The following is an 18582-nucleotide window of genomic DNA, read 5'->3' as shown; positions in this document are numbered from 1 at the left end:
CAAACTATATAGGTTTTTCTATGTTAGAATACTTTTTACATATGATGTTTAATAAATCCAAACGTAATTACTAATGTTGAAAGAGTACAAAGTATCTGACACAAGTATTCAGTGCAATGTGTAAGACATCACTTGGGCTATTTGCATTCCATGCTGGAGAGTCTGGGATGCAGTTCCTTGCAGTTCCACTTCTAATTCCAGGGAACCCTGAGGAAGCAGCTCTGACTTGAGTACCTAGATCCCCGTCTCCCTAAAGGGAGACCTTGATTGAGTTCCTGGCTCCCAGATGTCCCGGCCCAGCCCCAGCTGTTGTAATTATTTGGCCAACACCAGTACATGGGAGATATCACTCTCTGTCCTTGTCTTTCTCTTCCTCCCCCACCCCCTGTTAATGAATAATTTTTTTAAGTTATAAATATTTAACTTCTGCAAAATACAAAGTGTATTTAACTAATTTACAGTGCAAGGTGTTCTACCTTTGGGTTTACTTCTCCATGTACACATCTTAGAAAGATTAAGGGGATCAATGATTTAATGCTACCAGATTGCTGCAAGTACTGAAAAAGGTATGTTATGTAAATACAGCTTAGAGAGAAAGAGTTGTTTTTGTCATTAAATTCTATGACTTTACCATTTTTCTTCTATCAAGTTTTAACCATTAATCCTGCTGGCATTAAAGAAACAAAGTTAAACCAAGAGATCCACAAGGCCAAGGTAATCTGATATTAAAAAGTTAAACACAGTAAAAACTAGAAATTAGAGATGACTCAAGCTGGTAAAACCCAAAGTGATAAGCTTTCTGGGCATGCAGAATATCAACTACTCCCACGAAAAGGCATCGTGGAACACAGACCAATTACCTACAACGGCCTAGGAGGAAAATTCAATGAATATAATTTATTTTCAGAAATATTTGTGATGGAACACAGGACAATCAAATACACTAAAAAAGTTCAATCTTCAGTACCTATGTGATAGGTGAAGATAAAAAATATAGTTCAACTACCAACAACATATGGTAAGAAATGCTGCTCCTCTACTTTTCTTCCCTAAAACAACATTTTGGTTGTATATCTTTTTTTAAGACTTTATCAAATCTCTTTTTTCACTCTTTATTTGGATATCTTTTGGGCCCAACTCTACGTGTAAAAGGAAATTTACAGATGGAGGAAAAAATAAAAAGGAAGAAACAGTTATGCCATCACTTTTTCTCTATCATCAACTACTTTCCAAAAAGTGCAAGTGTGTATTCTTGTATTAAAATAAAAACTCCCAAAAGCACAGGAATGGGAAACTCCTCATTCTACTAGGCTTCACTCCTTAAGTAAGAAGTTTGCGATTTAGCAAATTCACAAGCTTACCAAATTAGTTGTCATTCCCATAACACTAAACATTCAGAAATTTAGCTCAAAAGAAAATGATTTGTATTAATCCAGTTTGTTTCATGAAAATCTTATTTTCTAAAAATATAAAGTTTAAAAAGAGAACAAAATGTAGGACAATGACTTACTTGAGTTGGAACAAGCACAGGAGGGTAGGCCATTTTGTGACGCCTATACAGCCAAAACGCGCAAATGACAATCCCCACAATTAACATAAGCGGCACCAAGAAATAGAGCAGGATGCTGTAATAGGGTGGCTTAGGTGTAACTGGATTTGAAGTGGCTGTAGAAAAAGGAGGGAGAAAACAATTGAGATTTTTGCCTCCAAAATTCTACTTTGGAGGAAAAAACAGAATGAAGCAGTTGGAGTAACACATTCTATCAGTAATTCTCTACTATTTTTCATTTCCAAACTACAAACTGAACAAAACTACATATTTTCTCTATGAACTTACGCTGAGTGACTTCCATCTCCGGAAAATAAGAAAACTTTTCGTTACACATATTGCCCTCACAGCAACAAAAATACACTTCAGGGCTGTCTTTTTTTTCTATACAGTCAGTCCTACAAACAAACAGAGGAATAATAGTTAAATTACCACTGTGTTGCCCCTATGATAGGCTTTTTCTTCACAGAGATAAATGAGTTGTTAATATTCAACACTAAGATTTCTATTAATAACCCATGATCAATTTTTTTATATTCCTTTTCACAATTTTATAGGCATAGGGCTTCCTCGCAGTAAAATAGTCTATCAGGTGTAGTCTTTATTATAACTTTCTACTGTAGAAAGCTTAATATTTTGTTATTCAGGTATATTTAAAATGCCAAAATTGCTGCTAAATTTGTTGCTATCATCAAACAAAAAAATGCATCAGTTGATTTTATCACAATCACACTGACTCTTGGAGAGTATAGCTTTAAATTTTTGTTTTTTATGGAATTCTAAAGTAATCATCATTTTTGTTTCATTAAGAATTAGGCAAGTTTGAAGAGTAACATATAAAGCCAATGAAGCAATTTAGTCTAAGATTGTTTTGCTCACAGGAAACACAGATTTCTCATTTCATGAATACAGGAACTGAAAACCACACATAAAACTATCTGTATGGGTAACACACATATACAAATGTGCACACTAAATGCTGCAAGCTCATATTTATTGGGCAGAAAACATTTCAACACCCGAGCCTCGACCTAGGTTTGGGAATTAATAGTGCTACAGCAGATTTAAACAGCAGATTTAAATTCCCTAAATGCAGTGAGCATAACTGAAACACAGAACAAAGACAAAATAAAAATGTAACAACAAAATACAGGATCAATAACTCAAATTAGGTTCATTAGAAAAAAAAATTAGAATTAGGTTCATCTGAAAAAAAAAAGGGAGGGGAGACAGTCTTCTAAATAGAAGTCTCAAAACATAAATGTAGTCTCTAGAACTAGCTCTACTCAAAAAGCAAGAAAGAGCTATGCCAAATTTTTAATCAACCTTTTAAACATTACAAATAAATATCAGGTGCACTTAAAGATACATCTTACCAATAAAGCAAATTTTTGATGATTATTAGCATAATAAGGTTGAATTCAACTCCCAAGTGAGAAGCTCAAGAAACATGAGACAGTAGTTGTTAACAGAATGAAATTTTAAAATACAATCTATGAGTATACCAATATCTAGTTACCAGAAGATAAAAAGACAAAATGAATGCTAAATGTTAATTTAGAAACAAAAATGCACAAGTTTAAAAACTAATACTTAGAATCGTGCCTCAAACTGTAGAAAATCAATATAGTTATATACACTAAATCAAGGAAACTACTTGTCACCATCCAATTTTAGTATTTTATTATTATCTTTCATATGCTCACATTTCTTGAAATTTTTATTTTGTTTTTTATTCTCTTAATATATTATTTTTCAGCCAAAATCAGAGCATAAAAGCAAAACTTCACATACTTTCAAATTGGCCTTCAACCCCAAAGAAAGCTGCTAAATACTAAATATATACACCTAAATTACTGTTTTAGCTTCTCAACAATAATGTTGTAAATTGTTGTTGATGTTGTGTTGTGAGTTTTCATTGGAGGGAATGATATTCTGCCAGCTCTATTTTCAGACTAGGGATGGTCTCCCAATGAAACTGTTGAACTTAGCTGGACAATAAGACGTTAGACTCTATGCATGGTACATGCTCACAATGAGGGAAGCATGACTGGATATGAACTGTACTGCTGCAACAATGCAGAGGAATCCAACATGGGGGGAGGGCATGGGGAGGTGTTGGGGGAATCCCAGAGCCTATGAAACTGTGTCACAAAATGAAATAAAATAATAATAATAAAAATAAATTTCTCAACAAAATGGAACTAACTCTCTCAGGTTTAGTCAATGCATCAGTCACATACAAGTGAAGATAATCAATTGAGGGGCTTGACAAGAGGACCCACAGGTGTCTACAGTTCAGTATATACAACAGCACTTTTAGGCTGCAAAATGCCCCAGCACCCACCCTAGTAAAAATCTTGTGGCCCAAGCAGTTAAAGTGGGTAGCCCAGCAGTTAATAACATGGCCACTGCATTTTATTTCTGAATAAAGCAATTTAAACAATGTCTTTTAATAAAATGTAGCTTTCTATAAGGACTCTGTGTTCAGATGCAATTCCCAATGTCAAGTAAAAACATCTCCGGAGCTAAAAAGCAAAGGCTTACTATTCTGCAGAAAAAAAGGGTAAGGAGAAGGTAACAGGATCAATTACTTCCAGATATACACAACAAATTTTCAAAAATTAAATACTATGATTTAAGTTTTATTCTACAAGGACAGAATTTTTAAAAATCAATACTGAAAAATCTTTTGTTCTTTCTCAAAATTGGTATTAAAAAGTATAATCTCAACAACATGCGAAAGAAGTGATTTTTTTTCTAAAAGCTCTCACTTCTTGGTAGGTTATTTAGAAATATCAACAATAAATATAAATATGCCATAACTGGGGCCAGTGCAGTGGAGTAACAATCTAATCCTCCAGCTACCAATGCCAGAATCCCATTTGGATGCCAGTCAGTTCATATCCCAGCTGCTCCACTTCCCAACCTGGCTCCCTGCTTACAGCTTAGGAAAGCAGAAGAGGATAGCCCAAGTTCTTGGGTCCCTGTATGCACATGGGAGATCCAGAAGAAGCTCCTGGCTTCTGGCTCTTGGCTCCAGACCAGCCAGCTCTTGCTGCTGTCGCAATGTATGAGGTGAACTAGCATATGGAAGGTTCTCTCTCTCTCTCTCTCTCTCTCTCTCTCCCCCCCCCCTTTCTGCGTGTCTGTGTCTGTGTGTGTGTGTCTGTGTGTGTGTATTCCTCCCTCTATGTAATTTTGACTTTCAAAGTAAAATAAATTAATCTTTAACATATATTCCATGGGATATATTACAGTATTCTTCATGATCATTTAAAAAACATTTATGTGAAAATCAAGGCATTAATTTTTCTCCTTTAAAAGAAATGAGATTCACTTAAGATTTTCATAACAAGTAAAATGCATCCTTACCTGTCATAGCAGTTGATATCATCCAGCCAACAACCTTGTTTCACTATTTCAATGGAACCAGAAATATTCTTCCAGGTAGCAAAACAATGCCGCCGCTTATCTTTATCACCATAACAGGGTTCAACACCAGTCTGATTAGTTTTGTCTCTCTCCCAATTAGCATTAAAGAAAAGACACTCCTGAGTTTCTGATCTACCAAGAATAGCACCTATAAGACAAATGACAATACAATATAACTTTATTAGCTCTAAAGTAACAGATTGTATTATAACACAGCAACTTTAGATATTTCTAAAAACATTTTCAGGTTAAGCTCTGAGTTTTAAGCAGGAAAACAATCCTAATTTTGGGAAGTGACAAAATATTTCAAAAGATTTATCCGCACAATGCCAGTTTCATTTAAGAATATCCTTGATTTTTAAAAGCAGGTGGATGTGTTAACTTTATTAAAACACTTAAGTAGACTATTTTCAATATTCTGTATGAAAAAAGTAGGGACTAAGCAAATGAATCCTCCTGCAGAGTAAAACACAATGACTGCCTCAAGAAAAAGTTCTTATATGATCAAGCTGTACACTTAACAAACCACACTATTTAGACTTGGAGATCTAGCAAACATGTTCTGACAAGTGAACCAAGCGGACCTGTTACTTCAGGTAAAGCAAGCAATAGCACGAACTAGTAATTAGTGATAATATGGGAGACTTAAAGCATCAATAAGGATTATGGAAGACATGCCTACAACCAGTATGATACCTTCCTAACATTTAAGAACCCTTTATGAAGTTAGTGATTATATTAACTATATGATTTTTATAACAATGAAATATGCAAATATTTAGAAGCTCTATATATTTCAGAGAACTAATATTTGCCAATTGAACTCTGTGTGATGTTACAAAAGCATTCATTGCAAAAAAAATCAATTCAATCAATGTGTGTGATAGATCAATAAGTTTCAATGTTACAAAGGACAGAGGTTCATTAAAGGTTTCAGCTGGAGCCGGAGCTGCTGGAGGCTTCCTTCCACCTCTGCAGAGCTAGCTTCACTCTCTTCCATGAGCCCTGGGTTGTGGGGACTCATGCTGGGAGCTGTCTGAGCAGACCTAATATCATGCATGTGTTTTGGTCCAAGGGCAGGTGGGGAGAGGGATTGAGGGCAATGCCCTGGCTAGTGCGGTGTGCCTGTGGGCAGGACCTGGAATCTTGTGCATGCGACTGCATTCGAGGAAAATGGAGAGGTAAGGTCCCAGACTTGCATGTATGCCAGAGGACTGGGTCTGGTAACCCATCTATGATCTTGGGTCCCAGGTGTGCAGGCAGAGCTCCATGCCAGCATGCCACCACACCAGAAGACTGGGCTTGGAAAGACCGGCCTGGAGTAGCAATGTGCTACCATGTGCAGGGAGTATACAATGCTCAGAGAAGGGAGTACGGGGATGTGAGGGAGGGAGAGATGTCTACTAAGGAAGTAGGTTGCAAGTAAGGAATGACTTCTAGGGGATTTTCACTGATAATGCCACTGTACTTGCAGGTAAGCAAGGGAGATGAAACAGAGCGGTTTGAAAACAGGGAAGCCAGAGGACCTTTCTGGGTCAGACTAATCTACCCACCCAAGTGGGAGACCTGAGTTTGGAATAGTTCACATAGACCATCACTAACCACCACCCACCGGTACACACAAAAGCTAGGTATGGAGGCCCACCTGGCAGGGCTAGATCACAGTACCTGCCAGTGAGTGTTGAAAAGAGGACAGGTCAAGCTAGGCTGGGCCATGACACTGACCTGCATGTGAGAGAACAAGGTCTGGGGGCAGATTCTGTCAGGGATATGTGGGCTCACCCCTAAGGAACTGCAATTTCCGCTGGTTTGCTTAGGAGCTGGGGATAGTGATGGGCTGAACTAGGCATGGCCATGGAAGCTTCAAATACTCATGGGTACTAAGGTTAGGAATAGGCCAAGCTGGTCCAGGCTACTACACCCACAGGTGCAACCAAGAACAGGGTGCAGGACAGGACTCAATATCCACCAGCTCATACAAAGGTCAGGACAGAGATGGCACACTACACCAGGTAAGGGTCTAGTACCTGCTGGCACATGTGAGATCTGGGTCTGGGAATGAGACTGGTAGGGACCTTGGGGAACTCTCCTGTGGAACATAGCTCTGCACATAAGCATGTGATTCAGGCTTGGATGTTGATCAAGCCAAGCAAGGTAGCTGCACTCAAAGACAAGCATGTGGGCTGGCTCTGTAGCGGTCAGACCAGGCAGGGCCAAGCCAATATCAGCCCACTGACATGTGCAGGAACCAGGCTGTAGTGCAGGACATCATGGGCTAGGCTATTACACCTACCGTTTTGCATGAGCCAAAGATGGGGCAGACTGGGCAGGGCTAGGTTGCAGTACCCACCAGTAGGAGTTGGGGCTTGGGGCAGCTTGGGACAGGCCAGGCTGCAGCACCCAATGGCAAAGGCCAAGACAGGGGGTAGGCTATGCCAAGCTGGTTTGGAGCAACCACTGGCAAGCCCAAGATACTTGGGTGTGAACAGTCCTGTTTGAGGAGCTAAGGGGACACCTTGGCTGGGTTGGGGTTCCCACTGGTGAGCACAAGAACCAGAATGGGGGTGGCACTCTGGGCTGGACATGTCTGCAGTGTCCTTCAGCATGGGGTGGACTAGGTTTGGGGTATGCCAGACTGGGCTAGACTCCAGCACTTACTGGTGCTCATGTGAGTCAGGGTGAGGGTAGGATGGGCTGGGCTTGCTCTCAGTACCCACTGAACCATGCAAGAGCTTTGTCAGGATGTGGACCAGGTATGGTTGGGCTGTAGCACCCAACAGTAAGATCTGGAATGAGCTGGACCAGTTGGGTAAGGCTACTGTTCCTGCCATGGCAGGAGGTGGACTGTCAGTCCGGGCCTAGGACCCATCTGTGTGTGTGAGATCTGCTATTGGGAGGAGACCTGACACAGAGGAGCTTGGGGAACTCCTCTGTTAGGATACAGTCCCTGCAGATGAATGCAAGAACCAAGGGAGGGAGCAGCCCAGACCAGGCCAAGTTACAGTATCAGCTGGCACACATGTGGGTCAGGCCTCATGGCAGGCCAGGCAGGGTAAGTTTATAACACCCACTGGCAGATCTGAGAATTAGCACAAGGTGCAGGACAGGTCAGGTCAGGCTTTAACACTAGCCAGTTCACATGAAGGCTAGAACTGGGGGCTAGCTGGGTTGTAGCACCCACCAGCATAAGCTGGCACTGAGGACAGACTGGGCTGAGCAAGGATACAGCACCTAATGGCTAATGCAGAGGTGAGGCAGGCCATGCCAGACTGAACCACAGCACTCACCAGAACATGTGAGTCTGGTGATGGTGGGGAGCGGGAGGAAGCCTAGCAAGCCCAATAGATGGTGCTGTGGGCGAACACCTAGCTGAGTCACCACTCCCACTGCTGAGCATGAGAACTGGAAGTGGGGCAGACCAGGCTAGGCAGAGTCACAATACCTGTTGGCTCACATATGAACTGGATTAAGTGGAGAACCAGGGTGGGCTAAGTAAATGTATCCACTGGTGCATGCATAAACCAGACTAAGTGCAGGCTGGTTGGGCTTTGCCACAGCATCATCTAGCAAGTGCTGGGTCTGGGGACAAATCCTGTCAAGTTAGGCTGTAGAACCACCTGGAGAGTGGCTGGGAGTAGTCCCAGTAGGGAAAACTGTGTGCACTTCTCTGTTCTACTAGTAAGCCTGAGAACCAAGGCCGGGGGCCAGCCTGGTTAGACAGGTGATGGTGGCCACCATACAAGTGTGGGCTGAAGGGTGGGGTTGCTTGGGCTGAACTGTGCTTCAATGTCCATGGCTACGTAGAAGAGCTGAATGGGATATGGAACAGACTGGATCAATTTGCTATACACACTGACAAACACAGGAACCAGGGCTTGAGGCAGGCCTAGTTTGGGTTACTGGGGGTTGCTCCAACTAGGCTACATGTGTGGTGGGCAGTGCTGGGCTGGGCTGCAGCACCCATTGGTTTGTATAAGAGATGGGGCTGGAGACAAAACTCACCCAGCAATTATAATTACCAATGTGTGTGTAGGCTGATGTGGGTGACGGACTGAGCTGAACCCTATACTGTAAAGCACATGCAACAGTCAGGTCTAGGATTATTTCAGATGAGGTTTCTTTGCGGATCCCCCAACTAACTGCTGGACTCAGAACTCCAACCATGGGGAGAATTGCAGTATCTGTGATCTGACTGGGGAGTGCATGTGTTAGAACTGGACCTCCTCAGTGGCTTAGATGGAGTAGTGGACGGATATCCAAATGCACATGGAGGATATGGAAGTCCACTGGGACCAGCAGAAGGCATCTAGTATAATAGCAGAGAAAGGAGGACAGACCAAATTGGACAATTATCCTAGCTAACCTTTGACAACAAATACCTGGGCGAATGGAGACTCTAAGGTGGACTATGTCAGCCAATGAAGCTTGGAAAGATTTTCTCATCCTTGGATCAGCGAGCTACACAGCATTTCAGAACTATCAAAACCACTTCCGCAGAATCCTAGGATCATGCTCCACACTGGGGACCCTGTCTGTTCCCCATCCCTGGGTACTGAGGCAGTTGAGAAGCGAGGTGTGGCTTCTCCCATTATTTCCCCCCATTCCCCAGGCTCAGTAAGGAAAAAAAAAAAAGAAAATTTGGAAACAGTAGTCCTACCCACTTTTCCCTAATCCTCCGCCCTTCCCACCCTAATCAACATCATAAACATCACCAAAAATAGAAAGGGAGAGAGAGGAGAGGAGAGGAGAGGAGAGGAGAGGAGAGGAGAGGAGAGGAGAGGAGAGGAGAGGAGAGGAGGGGAGAAGAGGGGAGGGGAGGGGAGGGGAGGGGAGGAGAGGAGAGGAACAAAGAAAGAAAGAAAGAAAGAAAAGAAAGAAGAAAAGAAAAGAAAGGAAAAGAAAAGGTTTCAGATCCTGCACTGAACCTAACTTTCAGGAAATTATATCTTATTTGGAAAAGCAAGAGAGCTGGAATACTCAAAACAATTATGAAAAAGAAGTAAAAATGATTAACACTCCCAAATTTTAAAGCTCATTATAAAACTGTAGCAATGACACTGTGGTCTTAGCGAGCAGACAGACACTTAAATAGAACACAGAGTCAAACATGTAAAAGCAGACTATATTCATAGTCAATTCATATTAAAAAAATCATAGTGTTTTAAAAAAAGGTTCATTTATTTATTTCAGAGTGTTGAAGACAGCCTTCAATGCTCTGGTTCACTCCCTCAATGTTTGCAACAGACAGGGCTGTACCAGCTGAAGTCAAGAGCTTGATTCAGGTCTCCTATGTGGATGGCAGGAGCCTACGCGCTTGGTTCATCTTTCTCTGCTTTCCCAGGCCCATGACCAAGGTGCTGCATCACAAGTGGAGAGGCCAGGACACAACCCAACAAGCAAGCCCCATTCAGTCTTTTCAACAACTAATGCTAGAATAACTAGACATTGACATTCAAAATAGGGGGAAATGGACCAACATTATCCTATTCATGCTATTGTAAAAAAAAATCTAAATGTATCACAGACTTAAAAATAAAACCCAACTACTAAACCTCCAAAAGAAAATTTGAAAAATTCACGCAACCTTAATTACAAAAAATTTCTGCAAATACCAGCCATATAAATGATAAAGAACTGATAAATTGAACCTCATTAAAATAAAAATTTCTACACTTTCTAAGTGAAAAGGGGAAAGAAGTCATAGACTACAAAAAGATAATTATAGGCTTCCAGAAAATAGCATATTCCAAATATACAAAGATCTCTCAAAATAACAGCAAGCACAGTATCATTCTTTTTTGCCAAAATAAACTGTTTTAATTTGCTTTCCATAAATTTTTTTATTAATTACATCATATTATGTGACACAGTTTTATAGGTACTGGGATTCCCCCCACCCTTCCCCTAACCCTCCCCCAATGGTGGATTCCTCCACCTTGTTGCATAACCACAGTTCAAGTTCAGTTGAGATTCCTTCATTGCAAGCATATACCAAGCATAGAGTCCAGCATCTTATTGTCCAGATAAGTTCAACAGCTTCTTGGGGAGACCTTCTCTGGTCTGAAGGTAGAGCCAACAAAGTAAAATCCCGATCAATTAAAATTCTTTTTTAAAAAATTTATTTACTTTATTGGAAAGGCAGATGTACAGAGAGGAGGAGAGACAGAGATGAAGATCTTCCATCCAATGATTCACTTCCCAAGTGGCTGCAACAGCCAGTGCTGCGCCGATCCAAAACCAGGAGCCAGGAACTTCTTTCCGGGTCTCCAACGTGGGTGCAGGGTCCCGAGGCTTTGGGCCATCCTCAACTGCTTTCCCAGGCCACAAGCAAGGAGCTGAATGGGAAGTGGAGCTGCTGGGATTAGAACCGGCGCCCATATGGGCTCCAGGGCGTTGAAGGTGAGGACCTTAACCATTATGCTATCGTGCCGGGCCCATTTATCAAACATTTTTAATGGGGAGAAGATTCAAATAGATGTTTTGCTGAAGCAGAGCTAAGAACAAAAAAATTCTACATGAAGAGCTATCAGGGAGTTGGGGGCGGGATATTGGAGGGCAGTTACTGTTGTGGCACAGCGGTCTAAGTCGCTACTTTCAATACTGGCATCCCATGCAGATACAGATTCAGTTTTTCAGCTCCCACAGCTCCACTTCTGTTCCAGCTGCCTATGCATGCACTTGGTAAGCAATGAAAGACAGTCCAAGTGCTTGGGCTGTTACCTCCATGTGGAAGACTTGATGGAGTTCCTGGCTCCTGGCTTTGCCCTCACCCAACCCTGGCTTTTGCAGCCATTTGGGCAATGAACCACCAGATGAAGATTTCTCTCCATTTGTCTCTCTGTAACTCTGCCTTTCAAATACATAAATAAATCTCAGGAAAGTTACTTGGGGAAAGCACTGTGCTCTAATGGGTTAAGTTGGTACTTGAGACACCAGTATCCCTTTTGGCCTAATTGTTCCACTTCCAATCTAGCTCCCTGCTTTAAAGGTGCCTAGGAAAGCAAAAGATGGACTAATAATTGGGTCCCTACACCCACATAGAAGATGCAGAAGCAGGTCCTAGCTCCTGGCTTTGGTTTGGCCCAGGTCTTACTGTTGTGGCCATTTGGAGACTGAACCAGCAGATGGAAGATCTCTATCTTTTCCTCTCTCTGTGTGCATCTCTGCCTTTCAAATAAATAAATCCATCTTTTAAAACAAAGCTGCTCATCATCATCAACCATTAGGGAAATACAAACTAAAACTAAAACAAAATACTTGTTAGAATGTCTAACAGTGGTCTGGTGTTTGGCACCATGAGTAAACTGCCTAATCACATCCTGGAGTGCCCAATTTGAATTCCACCTACTCTACTATTGATCCAACAAGACTGGTGACTCACACCCTGGAAGGCATCAGCTAATGGCTCTAGCACCTGGATCCCTGTCACACCTGCCACCCACATGGGAAACTCAGACTGAGTTCCTAGGTTGCGGCTTCAGCCTAGCCAAATCCTGGCTGGTACGGGCATTTGAGGAGCAAATTAGCAGATGGAGAATCTCTTTCTATCCATATCTATGCCTCCCTCTCTCCTTCCCTCCCTCCCCCAATTCTTTCAAATAAAATGAAATAAATTTTAAAAAAGAGAAGCAAATTACAAATGATATCAAGCATTGTTAAAAATTCAAACACACTTCCATTCTTTGGTGGTGGGGATGCAGAACATCCAGCTACCTAAAAAGAGTCAGTTTGTTATAGTTAAATGTAGACCTGACATACTACTCAGCGTTCACATTTCTAGATATTCAATAAAGAAATGAAACCATAGGTCCATGCAAAAATCTGCACAAAGATATTTACAGTGGCCTTATTTATTAATCCCCAAATTAGAAACAACCCATTGTCCATTACTGATGAATGGATAAGCAAACATCCACGCACTAAAAAAGCATGAAGTACCGAGACTTCCAACAACACGGATGTATCTCAAACCTATTAAGTGAAAAAGAGAGTCAAATGTTGATACACTGATGATTGCATTTATACAATCCTGGAAAAGGCAAAACTGCAGATACAGAAACATCAGATGTTGCCAGAAGCTGGGGGTGATGGGAAGAGAAGTAAATACAAATTAGTATGAGGAATTTTTTGAGATGATGAAAATATTCCACACAAGTTGAGCTGGTTTTATATGACTGCACAAGGTACTTTAAAAAGTTTGTAGACAAATAAAATTTGAAAACAAACACTTCATTGCAAAAATATTTTGAAATCCGTTCACCCATATCCAACTACATTGCGAAGAGGATGCAGAATCTAGCTATCTTCTACAAAAATATTCATTGAAGAGATCTTGTAAACATTTCACTCATTTCATTTTGGAAAATATTTCTTCACAAAAATCTGGTTTACTACATACAATGGATTTGTTGTTGCTATTATAACACAAATTAATATTTTAAATGTTCTGTCTTCATTTCTAACACAAATATTAACAGCTACAACCCACATAAGGAAAAATAAAGCTCTTCTAGGTTCTAAAATCTTAGAGCTTATAAAAGTCTGAGAACAACTGTTCCACTAGCAGACCTAACTGTTAGGTATTGGTGTCTGTGACCGGTAATGTTGCCATGAAGTCTCTCCCAGCTCTGGAAGAAACAGAATGAAATAATATACAAAAAGCATGCTGGTCATGATGTCAACTATATTGTGATAGTTGACTCCACATCAACTGTATTCCTAAAACTATCTGTATGCAACACTGTCCAAATTTTTCCTTTTTAGAAACCTGTTCAAATTACAAGCAAACTGTTTCCTCTCCCTTTATTAATAAACCCAAAAGCAACCACTCATTTCCCCTATTGTAATTTTAAAACAGGGATGGCAAGCTTTCCTCTCCTTAAGACCAGACTGCAAATTTTGTAGGCGTTGTAAGCGACAGTCTGTTGCAATTCCCCAACTCTTCTATTGTAACACAAAAGCATGCACAGATAGGGAATGGATAAATAAGCATGATTATATTTCAATAAAATTTTAATAATGGACACCAAAAATTGAACTTCGTACAACTTATACATCTTATACCCATGCTACGGTTCTTGAAAAATTTTACCTGTTGAAAAATACAAATATCACTCTTAGATCTAGGCTTAGAGTTTCTGTTGTATTTGTTACCCAAAGTTCAAATACTGTACAGTATGATCCCAAGTATGGCAGGATTGTATTAGCAGACCACTAAGAAGTAGGGCCTGGGGGAAATGATTAGGTCAAGTTCCATCCTCATGAAGCAATTAATGCAAGTATTACAGATTAGAATTTCTCCCCAAGAATGGACTGGTACTCAGCTGAGTTCATTCTCTACCACTGTGACACCCTCTGCAATGAGGCTCTGACCAGAACCAAGGAGATGCCAGCATCACATTCTTAAATCCTTCCATCTGTGAACTAAGTAAACTTCTTTTCTGTATACATGACCCACACTCAGGTACAATGGAATACCAACACAATAAAGACTAACACAGTCAGTTCTGGCCCCACAGCTTACACACGTGGCCTGCCATGCCCATGTTGAAACAACAGTGTCATTTCCAACAATCTGGCTAAGTTGACTTTTTCTTTTGGTTATATATCACTGGGCAAGGGAATCTTGCAAATTAACATCCATTTAATTCATGTTTGAAAATCATGTTCAACTTGGAAAAGAAGAGTCCACTGAAGCACCACAACAGCCTGTAAACAAACAAAACCTGTAACAAAACTGAACTTTGCCTAGAATAGAAGCGCCAAAGAGGTTTCATTTTGGTGTCAACTTATGTACAGTGTCTACCTGGAGCACTATACTAAAAAGAATTTTCAGAATTTTTATGGAAAAGATTTTGTAGAACAGGAGGGAGAGAAACATCAGCATCTTATATTCATCTCATGTAATACACACAAAAAGATAAACTAATACTTTCCAATAATTATTTTTTAGAAATGAACACACAAAACTCAACTGCATTTGTATTTGCTGACAATAAACAAATGACACTGGAATTTATACCATCAGTTACATATAAACTGGAATTTACATCAGTTACAATTGTCCCAAATATATAACACCCTAATATACACATGCAGGATCCATATTATGAAGATTACAAAATTCTGAGTAGGAATTCTAAAGCCTAAATATTCTGAGAGACATGCCATTTAATGGACTGGAAGACAACATATAATAAAGAAGTCCATTCTCAGGGTCAGAGCTGTGGCATAGCACATTAAAAGTCAGCCTGCAATGCCAGCATCCCACATGGGGGCAGGTTCAAGTCCTGGATTCTATACTTCAAATTCAGCTCCCTGTCAATGGCCTGAAAAAACAGCAGAGGATGGCACAAGTGCTTGGGCCCCTGCACCCACACGGATGCCCAAGAAACTGTTCCTGGATCCCAGCTCTGTGTGTGTGTCCCCTTGTCTCTCACATAAAAATTAAATCTTTTTTTAAGAGATTTATGCATTCTTATTGGAAAGGCAGATTTACTGAGAGAAGGAGAGACAGAAAAATCATTCATCCATTGGTCCACTTCCCAAGTGGCTGCAACAGCCGAGCTGAACTGATCTGAAGCCAAGAGCCAGAAGCTTCTTATGAGTCTGCCACTAGTGCAGGGTCCCAAGGCTTTGGGATGTCCTCAACCGCTTTCCCAAGCCACAAGCAGGGAGCTGGAAGGGAAGTGGAACATGTGGGATTGGAACCAGCACCCATATGAGATCCTGGTGCATGCAAGGCGAGGATTTAGTCACTAGGCTACCATGCTGGGCCCAAAAATTTAATATTAGAAATGAAAAAGATATCAATGATCCCCTAAATTGGTAAATAGGTTTGGTTAGGTTCATATCAAAATATCAGCAAATTTCTTTGCTGATACAAACAAGATCAAGATTTTCAAGAAAAAGAAAAAAATTCAGAGAGAATAAAGCGAGACATCACTCTCATTTTCCTGATGTTAAGCTTAAAATGTAGCTGCAGTCACCAGCACGCTAGTAAAGACACTCAAAAGTCAGTAAACCTAATAAAGAATTATGAAACGGATTCACATGAGTCAGCCCAACTGATTTCTGATAAATAAGCAAAAGCAAATTCAATCGAAGGCAACCAGCTTTTTAAAAAATGGTGGATAGAAGCAGTGCTATCTCCTGTGACACTGTCATTCCATACGGGCATCGGTTCCTTTCCCAGCTGCTCCACTTCCAATCCAGCTCCCTGCTAATGCACCTGGGAAAGAAGCAGAAGATGGTCCAAGTGTTTGAGTCCCTGTTACACACAAAAGACCCAGGCTGAGTTCCTGGATTTTGGCTTTATCCTGGACCAGACCCAGCCATTGTGGCCATTTGGGGAGTGAATCAGCACATCAAAGACCTTTCTGTTGCCCCCTCTTTCAAACAAATAGAAGTCTTTAAAAATGGAGCTGAAGCAACTAAGACATGAATCAAGTAAATACATCCTGAGCATCCACTCCCGTGTTATATTCCTTGAAAACACCTTCCAAAATAAACAGTATGTACATGTATGGGACAAGTGTCAAGCTCTCCCAAAGTACAAGCAAAACCCTAAAAACCCTTTTATCAGATTTCCTCCTTCTCCCAGTTCTCATTACTTGAAAACTTACATCACATAAAATAATATAATTTTTTAAAGTGTCATTTCTTTTTGACTGAGAGACACAGGGAGCTCCCATCTGCCTACTCACTCCCCAAATCCCTGTAATGGCCAGGGCTGGGCCAAGGTCAATGCCAGGAACCAGGAATGTCATCTGGCAAGAACTCAATAAAGTAAATCACTAATGTTGTTTAGGAGAGTCTGCCTTACCAGGAAGCCAGAAATGAATCGCATCCAAGCACTCTAATCTAAACTGGTAGCTTCACCACTAGGCTGAACACCTGCCCCCACAGTAAGTATACTCATTGCTGCTAACTAGTTGTCTATACCAGGGTACCTCAAAACGTTCACAGAGGGGTAGGGAGATGGTATAGTGCTTAAGTCATCACTTGAGATACCCCCATCACAATATCACAGTACCTGGCTTTGGTCACAGCTACTCTGCTACCAACCCCAGCTTCCTGCTAATGCATGCCATGGGAGGCAGCAGGTGATGGCTAATGAACTTGGGTCCCAGCTACCCATGAAGCTGGCCTTGGTATGGCCCAGCCTTGGCTGCTAATGGGTAACTGGGGAATGAACCACCAATGGAAGATTTGCTCTTGCTCTTTCAAATACATTTTTTTTTTAAGTTCATAGGAGCAAATTAAAAGACAAGTTTGTTATGTGTAAAAATTTTTGAAATCAACATCTTTTTCATGCTTTGCCTTTACCATCAACTTTCTGAAGAGCTGTTATAAGCATAGGTGTGAGACTCTTTTTGCACCAAACAATATTTAGGGAAAAAAGATTATATTTATTTGAAAGCCTGTATGATAGAGAGGCATAGACAAAAAGAGATCTTACATCTGCTGGTTCACTTCTCAAATGGATACGACAATCAGGTGTGGGACAGGCTGAAGCCTGGAACCAGGAACTTAATCCAGGTATCCAAGGCTCAAGTACTTGAGACAGCACCTGCTATTTTCCCAGGCATATTTTAGTAAGGAGCTGGATCAATGTGGAGCAGACAAGACTCAAATCAGCACATGTCCACAACATAAGCACCAACAGAACCGATTCTGCAACAACACTTTTAGGTCCATTTCCCACTCACCCTTTGGAATACCTATATATGTCTTTATACATGTGAAAATGTAATTAAATGTTCTCACCAAAAAACATGTATGTAAGATACATATATACTTCAAAACATATTATTATTTATGTCAAATATACACAATGTTGACTTTTCAATTAAATTCAAAAAAGCAATTAATACCTGCTGTACCCACAAGAGACTGAGCAAGTAGCAAAGGACTGATTTGATATCTATTCATGTACACAAAGATAACAGGTGACAATAGACTGACTGGCATGCCCTGCATGACACTGTCAGTTTCTTGCTGACAAATGTATTTTAGTCACACTTCAATCACTAATATCTAGCATAATGCTTAAAACTCAGAAAGCACTCAATATTTGGTGAATTAAGTAACAAATAAATAGTCAACCACACAATCTCTGAATCTAGCTTAATTTGAAACCAACAAATTCTTTCATAACTCTTGCATATGTTACATTCTCTAGTAACATTTTCAATAATTTCCCTCTTAGATCTCATTTGTCTCCTGGGGAAATACAGGCAGTGGTGGTTGGGTTCTGTGGAAACATCTGATCACTAGCATTATGAAGCATACATACATAATCTGCAGCTCTGAATCAAATAAATGCAATACAAATATTCCCCAAAATAACAACATTAGGTTTAAGATGATCAGTTTTATTTGTGCTGCAAACATAAACAGTACTTAATGAATGTTAAAACGCAAAAACACAGTGAAAAAACAGCTGAATAAAAACACATCAACGGGAAGGAGGAAGTGACTGATACTCAATGTAATAAAAATGAGCTGGGAACATTATCACAATTCCAGACTTTCTGTTGAATTGATGTGTTTTAGTAAGTGGAGATATTTATGCGTATCTAAAATAAATCTAGTGC

The 18582-nt window shown here is 40.5% G+C and overlaps 1 protein-coding gene across 1 annotated transcript in view; it reads right to left on the bottom strand.

The window, feature by feature from the left end:
* The window catches only part of ACVR2A (activin A receptor type 2A), an 85113-nt gene that overhangs the window by 29676 nt on the left and 36855 nt on the right, over nt 1–18582 (bottom strand). Inside the window, exons 2-4 of the mRNA XM_004577178.4 lie at nt 4925–5132; nt 1838–1947; nt 1511–1665 (exon numbers count right to left, since the gene is read on the bottom strand). Coding sequence (XP_004577235.1) covers nt 1511–1665; nt 1838–1947; nt 4925–5132 — 473 coding nt within the window. The remainder of the gene's footprint in view (nt 1–1510; nt 1666–1837; nt 1948–4924; nt 5133–18582) is intronic.

The sequence above is a fragment of the Ochotona princeps genome, chromosome 5 (genome assembly GCF_030435755.1).
Source record: "Ochotona princeps isolate mOchPri1 chromosome 5, mOchPri1.hap1, whole genome shotgun sequence".
NCBI classification, from domain to species: Eukaryota; Metazoa; Chordata; class Mammalia; order Lagomorpha; family Ochotonidae; genus Ochotona; species Ochotona princeps.
Note: the sequence above shows the minus strand (reverse complement) of the source record. Positions and strands in the feature narration are given on the sequence as shown.